General features: G+C 51.8%; 1 protein-coding gene across 1 annotated transcript in view; it reads right to left on the minus strand.

The window, feature by feature from the left end:
* Window positions 1-278: 278 nt before the first annotated feature.
* The window catches only part of Rasa3 (RAS p21 protein activator 3), a 112,723-nt gene continuing 94,569 nt past the window's right edge, over window positions 279-18,432 (minus strand). The window contains exons 16-24 of the mRNA XM_051169963.1: window positions 18,070-18,147; window positions 17,097-17,174; window positions 13,289-13,362; window positions 11,812-11,918; window positions 10,907-10,989; window positions 10,462-10,670; window positions 9,034-9,137; window positions 2,906-3,089; window positions 279-1,470 (exon numbers count right to left, since the gene is read on the minus strand). Coding sequence (XP_051025920.1) covers window positions 1,395-1,470; window positions 2,906-3,089; window positions 9,034-9,137; window positions 10,462-10,670; window positions 10,907-10,989; window positions 11,812-11,918; window positions 13,289-13,362; window positions 17,097-17,174; window positions 18,070-18,147 — 993 coding nt within the window. The 3' untranslated portion in view covers window positions 279-1,394. The remainder of the gene's footprint in view (window positions 1,471-2,905; window positions 3,090-9,033; window positions 9,138-10,461; window positions 10,671-10,906; window positions 10,990-11,811; window positions 11,919-13,288; window positions 13,363-17,096; window positions 17,175-18,069; window positions 18,148-18,432) is intronic.

The following is an 18,432-nucleotide window of genomic DNA, read 5'->3' on the forward strand; positions in this document are numbered from 1 at the left end:
GTTAAAAATGAGATCAGTGCAGCCTGACTGCTGTGTCCGTCGCTGTGCGTTTTTGTTTGTTTGTTTGTTTTATCCTCCACTTCTGTGACAACCAAGGCTGCTGTCATGTCTTCTAAATGCAGAGTAAACTTCCCAACAAAGAGGGACCAGTACCGGGATGTGTGGTTCTGCTCTGAAGCAGCGCCTGCCCACAGGGCGCCTCTCTCACAGCCTGTGGAGATGCGACCTGGGACGAGGCTCCAGCAGCACTGTGGGACCAAGCTGATACGATATGATTCAGCACCCTCCCATCCCAATCAAAATGGCTCCAAACACTGCCACACGCATCTTGTTGGGCTTAGAGACATAGGTGTGCGAAATACCACGTTTGGCCTTTATTGCTGACGGTGCAGCCTCCAGCATAGGGCTCCATCCCTGAGGGCCCTTTGGCTTTGTGAGAAATCAATACTGTTCCCTTTGGGTGTCCCTGTGATATTCCCCTTTAGTGTGTATAGGTGTTGATGTCCCCAACTGCTTTGTATCAAAATGCTATTTAGAAACAACCCTTTAAAAACATTAAGAGAAACAGCTTGGAAAATGCACATTTTAAAAATTGTTGCCAAACTTTCACCAAGGTAGCAAGCTAGTTTAAAACCTCACCTGACATCCATACCTGTGTTCAAACTGAGGGGTGATGGTCACCCAGAGAAGGCTGGGCTCACAGGGACTCTGAAAAATAAAGGACCCTGTGCTCCCAAAGATCAAAGGCCTCCTGCACCATCCTGACCATCCCAGGCACCAAAAGACCCTATAGCCGGGAACAGACCAGCATAAGCCAAGGAGAAAAGCTGCCTGCCAGGAAAATACTGCTTCTAACACCCCAGACAGGGGTCAAGTAGAAACACCAGGAGTAAGTACAATGCTAGGGCTAGGACCAGACCACAATGTGTGTGTAGACACAGAGGCCAGCAGGCAACAAACAGGAGACAGTGCACACTGCAGAAGGTGCGCGTCACCATGAATAAGCCAGCCATGCCTCCGTGAAGAGGAACTGGGCTACGTGGAAACAGGTTTCAACAAAGTCCACACTTCCTAATATTTAACAGATCCCTGGATCCCCATAAAACCAAAGTAGTAAAAAAAAAACAAAAAAAAAAAAACCAAATGATCATACATTCCAGAGTGGCTCGGGTCACCCGTGCTGGCAACCAAGGAGAGTGCACAGCCCAGGCGACAGTCCCTGCAGAGGAAGAGCATGCTTGGCCCCCAGTGGCCCCACCAGTTTGGTAGGACCTGTGTGGATGGGCAAATGTGGCTCCTCTCCACGTATGTGTTCTGTCTTTTTGTGTCTGCTTTTAAAGGTCGTTGGTTTCCTGGCATGGCTCAACAGCCCCATTCTGGGAGGTGCTGCGGCCTTAAATGGAATGGGTGGAGATCTCAGACTGCTGCCTGATGTAGTTCTGGAAGCTCTTGTCTCCAATAGGGTGCTCCCTGGAGAGGAAGCAGAGAGGAGGAAGTGAGGCCCTGCTCCCCAAACCCCAATAACCACTGTTCTCTCAGGGGTCTTGCGCATATTTGTCACTGCCAACACATGCTCATCATAAAAAAGAAATATGCAAAGTGCAGATCCATAAAGAGCACGGCATATAGCACACGCTACGTGTGTGTGTGTGAGATGTGATGTGTATGTGTGTGTGTGGTGTGTGATGTGACGTTGTGTGTGTGTCACATTTAGGACATACACACTATATACACATGCATGTGGGCTGTGCATTCTGACCATGTATGGCACATGTACACAGATGTATGCATGTGTTAGTGTGGACATATGTGGGCTATGCGCACACATGTGTACTGCACAAAGCATGCAACAGTTGTAGTATGTGTATATGTGTGTTCTGGGAGGGCATGGCTTTGCCTTCCCATGTGCTGGTAAATGCCCTATGCTAGGACAGGGCCTAGAGCATTGTGGGTGCTTGGTAACTGCTGCTCCTTGGTGAGTGCACACCTCACCTCTCTCCATGAAAAGCGGGATAATGCCTCTCACTGTTCTCAGCCTGTGAGCTTTGACACACGTGTTCAATATGAACAAAGCAACACTTCTAGAAGGCAAACGTGCGTACCATTGTGTGTCCAAAGGGATCTGGTAGGACATGAGACTGGTTGGGAACCAGTACAGGTAGCTCTGAGACCAGAGTTAGCACCACCTGTGGCTGCTAATACTCAAGTCATGTGAGTACCTGGGGCAGCCAGGCCATGGACCACAGCCATCTCCAAGGCTCCCAGTGCAGTTGGGACTGGGCCCTGTCAGTGTCCCTGAGCATGGCTGTATCTTCCTCTGGAGGGGGACATGTAGGTTTCTGGGCTCCATGTGGCTCACCCACCCCTTAAGGGATATGCCACAGGCACTTGTAGAGAAGCCCCAAGCAGTCCTTAGGTGGACGCAGTGTCACGCCACCTGCTCGGTGTAGTTCAGGAGTGGCCCTAGCCTTTCTGGAACAACTTGATCTTTTCCAACTCTTCAGCAGCAAAGCTTGACCCACTTGGGGTCACACGGCCAGAGTTAAATAGGCTGACTGTCCTCATCTAGTGTGTGTGTCCTCTACCTCTACCAGGGACAAGGAGGTGGTCAGGTTAGTGACCCTGTACTCAGAGGCCCCAATGGCCTGGGAAGATGGCAAAGGGCATGTGTGACAGTAGATTGGTTGGCCTGAGCTGCTGCTAAGGCCTCAAGCTGGAGACTAGTGGGATGGGGCTGGCTCCATGCCTGCCAGGGAACAGAGCTGGGTACCTATTCTAAAGGAGGCAAAAGGCTAAGCTAAGTCCAGGTCAGTCACTGACCTCCACGGCACCCCGGGACCCGTTCACATGACTTAGACGCTCTACATAGCCAACCCCGCTGGTCCCGGAGCACCCCGGCACTCACTGGCTCCCGTATCTCGTCTTCTTGAACTTGTCCCTCCTGTATTGTGCGTGTTCCTGCTCGAGGGTCCCCACCCCAGCGATGACCTGCTTCAGCGTCTTGTAGGTCTCCTGGGGGTCATCGATGACGAACGTCGAGTATTCTTCCTGCTCAGGGCCGTCGTACACAGACTTGCTGCCACAGGCCTCTGCCACAGGGTGTATGCGGAGGGAGGTGTCAATGTGGGATGTAGCTGAGGATTCCGCTTTCACTAGTCCTGTCTACACAGAATACTCCAGTGTGCTCCTCAGAGCACTGCCTCCCTCAAAAAGCTTCCATATCCTGCCAGGCAGGCAGGCCAAGAGAGATGCCCACACTTGCACACTGGGCTCATCTCTCCGTGGGCCTGTCAGGATGAACTCACCAGTGGCTTCTGGCCAGGACGTGCCAGCTAGGAGGATAGCAGGATAGAATGGCTGTTCAGCAGTGGCCAAGGACCTTTGCCCTCTTCTACTGTCATCTCCCTGGATTGCCTTCCTGGTCACTCCCACTGCAGCCACGCTATAGCCTCTGGCCATCAACAAGGAGCAGCCAAGTGCCCGAGCTGCTCCCATATGACCCCAAATACTTCAGCTCGCATGCTTCTGTCTCAGTGTCACAGGCTAGGCACATACCCAGACTAGGAACTTAAGGCCTGCAATTCTGCATATGTCATAGAATGAAAGTGTTTTCCTTCAAAGTTATACATTGAAGTCTTTTTTGCCTTTTGAGCTAAAGCAGTGAGTCTCAACCCTCATGATGCTACGACCCTTTAACACAGTTGCTCACGTTGTGGTGACCCCCAACCATAGAATAATTTTGTTGCTATTTCATAATCATAATTTTGCTACTGTTATGAATTGTAATGTAAACACCTGCACTTTCCAATGATCTTAAGCAACTCTTGTGAAAGGGTTGTTTGATCCCCAAAGGGGGTCTCAACCCACAGGCTGAGAACCACTGCACTAGAGTCTTGTTGCCTAGACCTGATTGGCCCCCACTCGGTATGCAAATCAGGACGACCTTGAACTCTCTGAGGTCATCCTGCTTCTGTCTATTGAATGCTTAGGTTTCAGGCAAGTGTCACATGCCTGGTTTATGTATGGAAGACTTCGCCTCTAAGTGCAGTGTCAGGAGGTGGCCGGATCACGAAAGCCAAACTCCTGTGCAGCAGTGTGGTGTCTGGATTGCAGGTGCCCCATCCTCCAGAGGGTGCCACTGTGACCACAGTTCATGGCAGTCCAAAGTGACCAGTGCAGAAAAGGATGTGAAAGGTCAGAGCTGCTATGCAAGCGACCCAAGGACGAGAAGTGACTTGGGACCTGGACAGCAGAGGCTGGCAACTGCTGGGCACAGAGTCGGATAGGTGGCTGTGGTGAGGGGAGGTTGATGGCAGGTGCGTGTTCCCGGAACACCAACAAATAATGGGAAGAAAATGGCAGACAAGGCCATTCTGCTCAGGTCTCGCATCGACTAGGAAGAGTGACAAACGCAGAGAGAAGGTGGTCTTTGTCATGAGGTAACAAAGAACTTGGCCGAACTGGGTTTTGTGATCTGTTCCACGCAAGACAGAACTTGCTCATGACTTGCACATTTAGCTGAGGAGGTTTCTAAGTGAAGAGGTGGGTAGACGTCAGGTTGCCCCTGGCTGCTTATAGTGAAAGCCGGGAAGAGAGAAGCAGGTCAGTGGCAAAGTCTCAGCTTCCCGGGCTGTGAGGGAGGCAGCATTTGGAGGCTGGGAACACAGGGAGGGATACACAGGCCCCTCCCAGCAGGATCCGTGTGGTGCAAGCCTTGAACTCACCTCCCCATCTCCACAGAGTACAGGGGGCAAAGCAGGGCTCGCTCCACAGAAACTGCAGCAGGGACAAAGGGACACAGTGGACAGGAGGGAAGGCTACATCACAGCTTGGGCCCTACAGGACTGGACCAGGAGCTGCTGGCTATTGCTATGTGTGTTTGCCAAGATCAGGGAAAGCGGACCTGAGAGGCAAATCAGAGAGGAGCAGGGCTGACCCCCTCAGCACCCCGCCACAGAGAAGCCAGCCCTTAAGCTGCTGTCAGAAGCGGGATTCCTGACCGCGTTATTAAATTGATTCTGAACCAGAAGAGAAAAAGATAAAACTGGTATAAACAAGAGCAAATCAAGTAAGGAAATGGCATCTACTTGGAGTGGGGCAGCTTCGATTGTCAACTGGACACGATACAGAGTCATCTGGGAAGAGAGTATCAATGAGTTATTATCTAGACCAGATTGACACGTGTGTGAGTGTGCATGTGTGTATGTGCACGCATGTTTGTGCAAGTGTATGTGAGTGTGCATGAGTGTGTGTGAGTGTGCATGAGTGTGTATGTGCACCCATGACTGTGTGCATGTGTATGTGTGTGCGCATGTGTATGTGAGTGTGAGCATGTGTGTGAGAGTGAGTGTGCATGAGTGTGTGTGTGAGTGTGCATGTGTGTGATTATCTTATTTATGGTAACTGAGGTGGGATAACCCACCTACTGTGGGTGACACCATTCCTGGAGCAGGAGACTTTGAACGCATAGGAACTGAGCTCAGCACTGGTGTGAATACCTTAACTCACTGCTCTCTGCTCTCTGCTCTCAGCTGTGGCTGTAAGTTGACTGCCTGTTTCAATTCCCTGCTGCCTGGATTTTCCCCAACAGCTGGCTGTAACCTGGAGTTGTAAGCTAAGTAAATATTTTTCTCCCTGAAGTTGCTTTGGTCAGGACGTTGGAACCCAGTATCAGGAAAGGAAACCAAGACACTGTTAAGCCAGGTGTTCAGGGACCTGTATTGCATTTTCAGACTTCAGCAAGGTCACTGGCATGTCTGTACCGTGACTGAGATGTAAACTGTGTGCAGAAAATGACCAGCCAGGCAGGTACTTTTACTGACCAGGCCCCTCTGTTACCATTTGCCTGACTGAGAATGAGACTGAGGTGCTGGTCCAAGTCCAGAGCCTTGACTCAGGTGAAGTGGCAGTTGGAGACACCTTGGCTGTCAGCAGTGTGCACAAAAACTACAAGGGACGTCGAGCCATTGTCTGCTCTGTGGACACAGACCAGAGTGAACTCTGGCCTCTGAATCTGCTTTAGAGACCGTGACATGTGGAGACAGTGTCCCCGTTGCTGATGCAAACGCATGGAGTGATGATTGGAAGACTTCACATCTGATGGTTGTGCATAAGATGCTGGCACCAGAGACTACAGATGCTACCCGACTCGATCTCTCTTTCAGAAGGGATATTAAGGAACAACCATGGGTGCATGTGGCTGGACAGAGAAGAGATGGCGACACCAGAGGGACAAAGCAAGCTGTGGCCCACTGAGGACGGGGCTTTTTACTTAGATGAGATCAAGCTCCATTGTTGGCAGAAAGGGGTCTGTCTAATAGAATCTGAGTGTCCCAAAGCACTGGAACACTCCAGCAAAATGTGCAGAGAGAGACTTTGGAACACTTAGTCCCAAGTGGGATGTTGTCACTAGACTCTTCCTCTCAGGACTTGAGGAACTATGTAGAAGGGGAGGTGGGAAGATTCTAAGATCCAGAGGGGATGGCACCATGGAACCAGTGTCTTCCAGACACAACGGGACTGATGCACATATGCACCACAGAGACAGTGGCAGCATGCACAGGGTCTGCACAGGTCCAAGCTAGACAGGGTCCCAGTGTTGAGAAGGAGAAGTGCATATGAGCTCACATCCCTAACCAAAAAGCCATCTCCAATGGACAACTGTTTGCAAATGAAAACTTACTTTTCTTCAGTGAGGTCTCATTGGGTATATCAAACCACACTCAAGGGCAGGTGCCATGCCCAGAGTAGATGGCTCACACAAAACAAATGCTGGTATTTCTGTAGATTGTTTAGGTCTCATGTTACTCTGTTTGGTCTGTTTTTATTTTCTTTTATTTGCCTATTTGTTTTCTAAAGAGAAAAGGTGGAGCTGGATGGGTGGGAGGATTTAGGAGGAGATTTTTAACAAAACAAAGCCCCAAAACTCTCTAGCAACAAAACCACCAGGACAGTACTGAGATGTGAGGCAAACGCCTGCAAGCTGTGAAGCCCCTCACGTCACAGGACATGGTGCTGGATAAGGTGGGTGCCAAGGTTTCAGCCATCAACCAATGGACCCTTGCTGTTAAGGCAATCCCTTGCAGGGCGGGAGGATGCAGATGTGAGAACAGACCTCACTTGTCTTTCTATTTTCCATCCGTCCACTTGTCTCTCAACCCACATGTCTGCCCACCTGCCTGTTCAAAAGATAGCCATCTGTCTATTCCTATCTCTCACCATCATCTGTTCATTACTTATTCATCTGTTTGTCTATCTACCCAACCATAAGTCCATCTACCAGCTATTTACCCATTTGTCCGTCTATCTACCCATCAACTTGTCCATCTATCTGTTCATTTTTCCATCTACATGTCCATCTGTTCATCTGTCTGAGTCTGTCCATCTATCCACCCACCCATCTACCCATCCATCCATCCACCCATCTTTCCATCCATTCATCCCATCTTTCCAACCATCCATCCATCCATCCACCCATCCATCCACCTATCCTCCCACCCACCCATCTAATAGTGTTGGCATCTCCTTTGCACCAGGTAGATAAAACCTGTCCTTTGTTCATAGACGATCAGAGTATATAGTGAACAGTTCCGGGATGGCTGTGCCTGCAGCGATGGAGGTAAGAGCCCAGGCTGCTGAGCAACAGAGACTGGGCGGAAAATGCATTGGGAAACTGGGCACCAGCCGGAGTGAGGAGGGTAGGCTTTCCAGGTTGAGGGAGGAGTAGGGTCCTGGGACAGGAGTGGACCTCCACAGTGCAGGAGAGCCCCAGAATATGCAGCATTGCTAAAGCAGGAAGATACCTAGTCCCAGGTGTAATAAGCCCAGGACTGACTGAGTCTTCCACAGAGGCCTTGACCTTTCCAAGTCTCCTGTATTCTACCCTACTCTGCTTCAGCTACTGCTGTTGGAGCTGCCCACAGCTGGCCACATGTTTCCTGGGTAGTTTTAGGTCATGGCTGCATGGCACCCTGGAACCTCAGAGTAGGTACTGTGAGTGCCAAGCTTGCTGAGGGTGAAGATGTCACTTACATGTGCATGAGCGTGAGCCTATGTTGTGTTCAAGAGTCCAAGTGGACGTGCACAGTTGCCTTGCGTTGTCTGTGTATAGGTGTGTACATGCCCAGTACACTGTCTGTGTATCCACCAAAGCAAGTCAGTTGACGTGGGTAGTGACTGGAGAGCAGAGTGGCTGGGCTCACATGTGGGTACTGACATGAGGTCCACGGAGGTCCCACACTCACCCTACCAACCACTCTAATGCTGCTGGGACAGAGCAGAACCAGAAGGAACATGGCAGGCTCATTTCTTGGCTTTATTGAACATTTTCAGTTGGGCATAGGGCCGTTCCCATAATCCCTAAGAACAGAGCTGAAACCTCCCAACTCTAGGATGGACAAGGGTTCACTTGCCTTTGGTGGGCTCTGCACCTGCGCCTGAGTTATAGACCTCAAACAGCGTTCCGGTCACATCTAATTTGTCCCATCTAAAGACTCCCTGCTTTAATTCTGTGAAGTAATTACACGTCAAGGTCGACAAAGTAACAGATTATTTGAGACACACAGTATGTCTGCTTCACAAGCTGCTAGGCATGTGGCATACTCATGTGTGTCCACACTTGTGTGTGTATCCACATCCACATGTGTGCATGCATAACACACACACACATACACACACACACACACACACACACACACACACACACACACACACACACACACACACACACACATCCTCTGGAAAGCCACAAAAGAATGAAATCCTTTGGTGGTGTAGATGTCATTAAGAAAGGCTGAAGGCTTTGGGAGTTCATAGTTTGCATGTTAAAATCTACCTGAAAATGCCAGAATATTTCACAGGCAGACTACTTTCTACCAACTGCTCTTTAACCCCCACCATAAGCTCCCTATCCGTACGTGGCGTAACAGACACCCACGGGCACCAAGGAACCTCAGAGGCTCTGTAGTGGCATTTCGAATGTGACTCACCCCATCTTACAGCTGCCCATGGTTGGCGCCCAGGGCCCACACTCACCCTGCATCTTTTCCAGCTTGCCCATGTACAGGTTAAAGAGAGAGTAGATGCGCTCTGTTTCACGGTCCCCATCAATGTCCAGCTGGATGTTTGCTGGGAGCCCCCTGTCCAAACACGGCAAGAACAGAATGGTGAGTGAGCTTTCTTAAACACTGCGTGTGTGTGTGTGTGTGTGTGTGCGAGAGAGAAAGAGAGAGAGAGAGAGAGACAGACAGACAGACAGACAGACAGAGTGACAGAGACATGGACAGAGAGAGACAGACCGACAGACAGACAGAGAGACAGAATGACAGAGACATGGACACAGAGAGACAGACAGACAGACAGACAGACAGACAGACAGAGAGACAGAGTGACAGAGACATGGACACACAGAGAGAGAGAGAGACAGACAGACAGACAGACAGAGACATGGACACAGAGAGAGAAAGAGACAGACAGACAGAGAGCATGCTGCAGCCTTGGCCACGGTACTGATGTGGAAAAGGACTATGTGAGAAGAGGCTTCTTGATGTACATACTGTGGGAATGATCCAGAACAGCCCCACACACGTGTCCGTGAGTCCCCTCATCCTTGAAGGCTGCGGGGTTCTGGCTCCTACCCGACCCTAAGATGGGAGGAAACTCTGATCCCCTCCCAGGAGGGTTCTGGGAATACAGGGCTACACACACACATTTGAGAACCTGACAGGGGGCCCTCCTGAACATCAGGCTTTGCACTAGGGAAGCTGGATACAGTGACTCCAGGGCTCTTGGGGTGGGGGCTAAATCAGAGCCTGCAGAGTGAGTGCACCTGAACAGCCCTCCATTTTCAACAGCATGAGGATCTCATTGCTTCTTTTATGTGCACAAGCTACATACAAGTGAACAAGGGGGCACTGCCAATCTTTATAGCATAGGCTGCTTCCAGGATTGGCAGAGTTGGTACAGCCTTGCCAACTGCAGGAGGGCCAGCTGACCACAGGGCCCGGAAGGCAATGGCCTGCCTCAGTTTCTAAGAAGGCGATGCATGCAGTGGAGCAAATGAAGGCACAGGGGGAGGCACCTGTGAGCTAAGCATGTTCTCAGGGATGCACAAGCCATTCGTGCTTGTCTTTGTTTGTTTGTTTGTTTGTTTGTGTTTGTTTTTTGTAGAAGAGCACCTTGTCCTGGGTTCTCTGTCTTTAAATCTTCCACACAAGCCTACCACTCTGAAGACGTCTCTGCCTCAGGCAGGCGACAGATAGAAACGTGGGGCCCCCAACCAGCCTATGCAGAGCCTTTCAGAGGAGCACACCAAGGACTCTGTCAAAAACAGCTCTGTGCACGCGGCTTCTGGGCAGCTATTGCGTTTTGGTCACTATTCAGTACCTTAGCTGATGCGCCTTATATAGCCCAAAAGCTGACAGCTGGGCCTGGTTGAACAGGGCTGTAGAGCCACGGACCTACCCAGTGCAGGGAGAGCAGCCAGCAGCCGTGTCTGAGGAGGCCCTGCAGCAAAGCCAGTGGCCATTCAGGTAGGCAGACGGATGGTACGTGGTGAGGCGTTTCTGGTTGCACTGACTCACTTTGGTGAGAATGTCGATCCAGTCCTTGGCCTCCACACAGTTGTTGGCCTGGATGTACAGTGCACGCTCTGGCTGGATAACCTGGAACATCTGAGCACGTAGGGTGGGAGCGGGGCTGTTAGGCCAGCAGGTGCCAGGCCACATTCTTAACATCTGGTAGGTTCTACCACTAGGTTAGGTAGAGAAGGAGGTAGGAGGTATGAATGCCCAGGTGGCAGAGTCCCCAGGTCTGGATATGCGGGGGTGGGGTGGGGTGGGGTGGGGGTGGCACAGCGCCAACAGGAGAGGTGGACGACGAGGAGGAGGGACATCCTGTTGTCACTCACGTTTTTCATTCGGAAGGACTCCTCCTCTAGCCTCTCCACAGCCAAGATGTTCTCGATGGGGATGCTGCAGAGGGGCTGGTCACCTACAAAGAAGGTGTGAGAGTTGTACTCAGTGGCACAGCACGCCCTAGGTGTGAGGCTCCCCACGGCCCAGCGGCTGCAGAGCCACAGCTCCTGGTTGTCCCTTCCTGAAGGCCATATATATATATATATATATATATATTTTTTTTTTTTTTAATATATATATCCAACCCCGTGGATGCGGGGTTGGGGTAGGCATGGGGCTCTCAGAGCACAGTGAATATATAAAGGCAGGGCCTCAGGCCTGCTCTCACATTGGTGATAGTGTTTCACCCAGGCCCACAGGAACATGGCCCACACCATCTCGCACTGCAGCACACTAGCCAGTGTGAGCAGGACCGCTCAGCTCGATCCCTATGACTGAAACCCAGAACTTGGAGGTCCCTAGCCTGATGAGATACAAACAGGCCCAGCTAAGCAGGGTCTCCCCTAAGGAAAGCTTGCAGCTGCCAAGCCCAAGGCACCTTTCCTCTTCCCTTTGTTAAACCGCTGCCCTGAGGGGCTCAGCATCCTACATAGGAACAGGAGCAAGAAAGACAAAAGGGGGTGCCAGGGGCAGCAACGCTATAGACAGTTGAGAAAGTGAAAATAGGGTGGGGGGGAGACGTGGAGGGTCTGCTGCACCACCGTCAGCTCGGCACCCTCTGGTTCTATGGGGAGCAGATTCCCAAAACTAGAGTCATTTGCTCTCAAAGGGTCACACGCCCTAGGCTGAGACTTGTCTCGGGTCTCCCGGGCTCCTGTGGCAGTCAGCTTGCACTGTTACCTGGGGGAGCCTCCTGCCTTGCTGGGACCCAAGAGAGGGAATCAGAGAACCTCATTACCTTTGCTTTTCTGGTAGGTGAACTCGTGGTTCGTCAGCCGGAACCACCTCTTTTTAAAGTTCTTCATTCCAAACCGTTTCCTTCCTTGGGCCCGCTTGATCATGAAGCTGTCACAAAGGGCACAGGGCACTCAGTGGATGTTCTCAGGCCCGAGCTACCTCCAGACGCATGGCCATGATGATTCCACATCCCCGTGAGGCCTGGGTGGGCGGTGGCGCTGAAACCCTGTTCTCTGACTTTTTTGTACTAAGACTGAAGTGGAAGGGCACATGCTGCTGCTTTTTTTGAGCAGTTCTGCCCTTTACTAGTACTTTCTTAGAAGCCACAATTTTCTTTGACCTGTAAACACGTGTGTGTGTGTGTGTGTGTGTGTGTGTGTGTGTGTATGTAAAATTTGTGAACACAGCATCACTTGGAATGTTGGGGTTTACCATATAGAGGGGCAACTGTGTGCAGCTCTGTATGGCTGTAAGGAGAGGAACCCGTGGATCCCTCGGTAAAGGATTCGTACATTTTCTTGCTCAGTTCTTAACTCAAGTACCGCATGCACTAGTGAGGTTTTCTAACCGCCACTAGTTTTTCCTCAGCGGTGGAGGAGGAGGCAGTAGTTGTTCTTGGCAGTTTTCTATCACTCGAGGCTGCAGGAAGACCCCTGGCCTCACATGAGCAGGGCTAACTTAACCCAGAAACATGCTTAACTGTGCAACACTGACCTCACAGCCCTCTGCGTATTGGCAGGTATCGGACTGAGGAATGCTACGGCAGAGGTGGGAGTGATTCTAATCACAGTGTGGCACAGTTATCACGAGTGGACGTGGATGGTTAGACAGGACATGGCGAGAAGTGACAGGCCAGTCTCCAGGGTGCTGCTGCTCTACCGCATAGAGCTTCATCCGGTCTGGTGACAGGACTCTGAAGGGGAACAGCTAGCCCTTTCATATGGGGTAAAAGTCCAAAGCCTCTGCACGAGAAAGCAAGTGAAATTCTCACGGTGTGTTGGCTGAGCCAGAGAGGGTGCACCCACCACTCCTGCAATAGCCAGTCACCCTTCAGGCTTGCTACCATCAGCATAAGGGTTGCAAGCCCTGTACATGCTGGACCAAGGTAGATTGGTCCAAACCTGATGCTTTGGAAGTTGTGAATTAAATGCACATCACATGTCATGTGTAAAAGAAAGCGATTTAACGAAAGACAGCAGATACCGTTAGGGCAGTGTGGTGTGACCGACAAATGGCTCAAGCTGGAGCCAAAGGGACACTAAGGGACGCTAAGGGCCTCGCTGAACATAGTCTGAACAACTGGGCACTGGGATGCGGGGCAGGGCTCATGTAAAGTAGGCAATGCCTCTCAAAGTGCGTGCAAACAGGAGCAGGATGCATTCCCAGGACCCCTTAGGCAGGACACCATGGCGTGGATGCGGTGGGGGCGGAGGAGGAGGCAACCATGATACGGTCTCGACCACCAAGACCTAACTTACCCTTCTTTAAGCAGGATGGGCTGCTCTATGCTCTTGGGGTCCCTTCTCCCCGAGGATGAAATCAAATCCAGGAACTGAAGTGGAAGGAAATGAGACCATCAGGAGGGGAAACATGTGGACAGCATCTGTTCCACCAGAACCCTACCGGGGTGCTTAGAGCGCCTCTGAACCCAGCAGAGAGGTTTGGGGAGGCGAGTCCTGTGACAGCTGGTGTGTCTGCTCTTGTCTTCAGTATAGTAACCCAGTTCATCCCACCAGGTCTTGTCCCTCTGCTATGATGTTGCCAGAGCTGTTACCAGGAGCCAGAGGTGTGCTAGCAAAGCTACCTGAGCTTCATAGGCCTAAGTCAGGTTCTAGTGATACATCCTGGGGGCCTGATGGGATAGTGGTACATCCTGAGGGTCCTGATGGGATAGTGGTACATCCTTGGGGTCTGATGGGATAGTGTTACATCCTGGGGGTCTGACGGGATAGTGGTACATCCTGGGGGCCTGATGGGATAGTGGTACATCCTGAGGGTCCTGATGGGATAGTGGTACATCCTGGGGGTCTGATGGGACAGTGGTACATCCTGAGGGTCCTGATGGGACAGTGGTACATCCTGAGGGGTCTGATGGGATAGTGGTACATCCTGAGGGTCCTGATGGGACAGTGGTACATCCTGAGGGTCCTGATGGGATAGTGGTATATCCTGGGGGCCTGATGGGACAGTGGTACATCCTGAGGGGCCTGATGGGATAGTGGTACATCCTGAGGGTCCTGATGGGATAGTGGTACATCCTGAGGGTCCTGATGGGACAGTGGTACATCCTTGGGGCCTGATGGGATAGTGGTACATCCTGGGGGTCTGACAGGACAGTGGTACATCCTGAGGGTCCTGATGGGATAGTGGTACATCCTGGGGGCCTGATGGGATAGTGGTACATCCTGGGGGCCTGATGGGATAGTGGTACATCCTGAGGGGCTGATGGGATAGTGGTACATCCTGGGGCCTGATGGGACAGTGGTACATCCTGGGGTTCTAATGGGATAGTGGTACATCCTGGGGTTCTGATGGATAGTGGTACATCCTGGGGTTCTGATGGGATAGTGGTACATCCTGGGGTTCTGATGGGATAGTGGTACATCCTGGGGTCCTGATGGGATAGTGGTACATCCTTGGGGCCTGATGGGATAGTGGTACATCCTGAGGGTCCTGACGGGATAGTGGTACATCCTGGGGGCCTGATGGGATAGTGGTACATCCTGAGGGGCCTGATGGGATAGTGGTACATCCTGAGGGTCCTGATGGGATAGTGGTACATCCTGAGGGTCCTGATGGGACAGTGGTACATCCTTGGGGCCTGATGGGATAGTGGTACATCCTGAGGGTCCTGATGGGATAGTGGTACATCCTGGGGGTCTGACAGGATAGTGGTACATCCTGAGGGTCCTGATGGGATAGTGGTACATCCTGGGGGCCTGATGGGATAGTGGTACATCCTGGGGGCCTGATGGGATAGTGGTACATCCTGAGGGGCCTGATGGGATAGTGGTACATCCTGGGGGCCTGATGGGACAGTGGTACATCCTGGGGTTCTAATGGGATAGTGGTACATCCTGGGGTTCTGATGGGATAGTGGTACATCCTGGGGTTCTGATGGGATAGTGGTACATCCTGGGGTTCTGATGGGATAGTGGTACATCCTGGGGGCCTGATGGGATAGTGGTACATCCTTGGGGCCTGATGGGATAGTGGTACATCCTGAGGGTCCTGACGGGATAGTGGTACATCCTGGGGGCCTGATGGGATAGTGGTACATCCTGAGGGTCCTGATGGGATAGTGGTACATCCTGAGGGTCCTGATGGGATAGTGGTACATCCTGGGGGCCTGATGGGACAGGGGTACATCCTGGGGGTCCTGATGGGATAGTGGTACATCCTGGGGGCCTGATGGGATAGTGGTACATCCTGGGGGCCTGATGGGATAGTGATACATCCTGGGGTCCTGATGGGACAGTGGTACATCCTGAGGGTCCTGATGGGACAATGGTACATCCTGAGGGTCCTGATGGGATAGTGGTACATCCTGGGGGCCTGATGGGATAGTGGTACATCCTGAGGGTCCTGATGGGATAGTGGTACATCCTGAGGGGCCTGATGGGATAGTGGTACATCCTTGGGGCCTGATGGGATAGTGGTACATCCTGAGGGTCCTGATGGGATAGTGGTACATCCTGAGGGTCCTGATGGGATAGTGGTACATCCTTGGGGCCTGATGGGACAGTGGTACATCCTTGGGGCCTGATGGGATAGTGGTACATCCTGGGGGCCTGATGGGATAGTGGTACATCCTTGGGGCCTGATGGGATAGTGGTACATCCTGGGGTCCTGATGGGATAGTGGTACATCCTGGGGTCCTGATGGGACAGTGGTACATCCTGAGGGTCCTGATGGGATAGTGGTACATCCTGAGGGTCCTGATGGGACAGTGGTACATCCTTGGGGCCTGATGGGACAGTGGTACATCCTGGGGTCCTGATGGGACAGTGGTACATCCTGGGGTCCTGATGGGACAGTGGTACATCCTGGGTGTCTGACAGGATAGTGGTACATCCTGGGGGCCTGATGGGATAGTGGTACATCCTGGGGCCTGATGGGATAGTGGTACATTCTGGGGGCCTGATGGGATAGTGGTACATCCTGGGGGTCTGATGGGATAGTGGTACATCCTGGGGTTCTGATGGGATAGTGGTACATCCTGGGGGTCTGATGGGATAGTGGTACATCCTGGGGGTCTGATGGGATAGTGGTACATCCTGAGGGGCCTGATGGGATAGTGGTACATCCTGGGGTTCTGATGGGATAGTGGTACATCCTGGGGTTCTGATGGGATAGTGGTACATCCTGGGGTGCTGATGGGATAGTGGTACATCCTGGGGGCCTGATGGGAACCCCACTAGCTCTGCCTGGCTGAGATCACTCTTGCCCCTGGCCCCCAGCTTTGGTGTGTGACCACTCCATTCTTGGGATTCCTTCCGTCAGCTGAAGGTCATCCTGAGCTGCAATCCCGTCTTCCCTCGCACTGTCCAGGACTTTTATAATTTCTACGGGATAAGTCGGGTAGACTGTTTCTGAATGGCAGAGAGAAAGCCAAGCCCAGGATCCTGAGGTGTCTTTCTCTATACGTGCACCGGGTCAGGACTCAGGTGGCACACACAGGTATTAACACGTAGTCAACGTAAGACCTGTGCTGACCAGTTTCGGTCAATTTGGCATGACTCTAGACATAGCTAGGAAGCGGGACTTTCAATTGAGGGAATGTCTCCATCCACTAGTATGCTTGTCTGTAGGACATTTTCCTGATTAGTGACTGATGTGGGAGGCCCAGCCCACATGAGGCAGTGCTGCCCCTGAGCAGGTGATGTGGGCGGTATAAGAAAGCAAGCTGAGCAAGCTATGAAAAGCAAACCAGCCAATGGCATTCCTCTATGGTTTTTTGCTTTAGTTCCTGCCTCGAGGTTCCTGCTTGAGTCCTTGGCCTGACTTCCCTCGGCGAGGGCCTGTGATACAGAAGTGTAAGCCAAATAAACCCTTCACCGCCACTCCCCCCCCCACACCCCCCCTCCCCAAGTTGGTTGCACTTAATGTTTTATCCCAGCAACAGAAAGTAACTTAATAGGAAGCCCTTGGCACAGGAAACTGAGGGCGAGCCTCCATTTGAGACTGTGAGGGGAGACAAAGGTGCATTTAAGGCTGGTACACCTGCCTCAGTTTAAGCAGCGAGGCAGGTCCTGGGAACTGTGCCTTGAAGGATGTAACACTCACATTCTTTACAGCGTCTGCGTACTTCTGCTCGTTGAAGAACTCATAGAACGTTGCCATGTATGACTCCTTAAAGCTGGCCTAAAAATGAAACAGGTAACCTGCTTGATAAGAGCCACCAACGCTCATGGCCCAGGTCTGAAAGCTATAACATGCAGCGACAAGCTTGCAGTGTAACGGATGAGGTGATTCCAGGCCACATGGGTGAATGGTAAGCATGCTGCTCCACCCAGAGGCTTTGGCATGAAGCAGGGATGCTAAGCCACAAGCCACAGATATTTCTAGGGTGTCTATGTTGAAGCCTCTGGCACAAATCACATCTTTAGATTTTTATCAGCACCTGGGAATGGGGCTGTGGGCTACAAACGAGCTACTGATGGAGTCACCACAGCCTGGGGCTATGGGCATGGATCAAAGCTAAGGTAAGTCTGGAAGAACGGGGAGTCCAGGGCAGACCAGAGACCGTGGCATCAACCCTTGGTCTGGGACAAGTGACAATGAAGGAGAAATGCAGACTTGTGACCAAAGGGGTGAGAAGGGCTCAGCCTTTGCTTTCCAGGGTGCGGAGACTGCGTATGGACGACTGGAGCTGCAGACCTTCCCTGGGTTTCCACCTATAGCACCGACAGCCCAGCACAGCGATGGTCAGTACCACACGTTCCGCCTACTATGGCTACGGGTCCTGGGGCAAAGCTGAGAAAGCTCAGCTACCTCGTCCACCTAAAGTGTAGGATGGGGCTGATCTCACTACGGACAGTGAACCTCCCCATGATGCCTGGTCAGGGCGGAGGCAGTGGGAAGCTCTAGACTGCTTACTTTTGGAGCTGGCAGCTGGAGACACTGGCTTTAATTCTCTTCACCACCCTCTTAACTGTGATGAACATGCCCTCCCCTCTATGCCAAACATTTCATGTACAGCTTCTAAAGAGAAGAAAGCCCAAAGCCAGCGTTCATAGGGACAAAAGAGCAAACTTACAGACTTGGACTTGGACAAGCTCCCGAGAGTCTGGATCGTTTTTGAGATAAGTGTCAGAGTTCTAGAAGTCTGTGGATCCTGAGGAGACAGGACAAAAGGAATGTGAGTTTCACTAGTTCTGTCAAAGAGCAGCTGTCAAGCCCAGGATAAGACCATAAGAGCAAGGACACGGTCTAAAACCCACCACAGCAGGTCAGGAGCCTGTTTCATCAAGATACCAGGTCCCTGGCATTGCTAGCTGAGAAGACCCACCTTAGCCTCTCTGCCTGATATGTAAGGGACCCTCTCAAAATGAGAGCAGTCTTGCAGATCACTGCAGTCCTAGTTGAGTCTCCTCAGACCTTACTAGGAATGCCTGCAGCA

The sequence above is a fragment of the Acomys russatus genome, chromosome 27 (genome assembly GCF_903995435.1).
Source record: "Acomys russatus chromosome 27, mAcoRus1.1, whole genome shotgun sequence".
Lineage (NCBI taxonomy): Eukaryota > Metazoa > Chordata > Mammalia > Rodentia > Muridae > Acomys > Acomys russatus.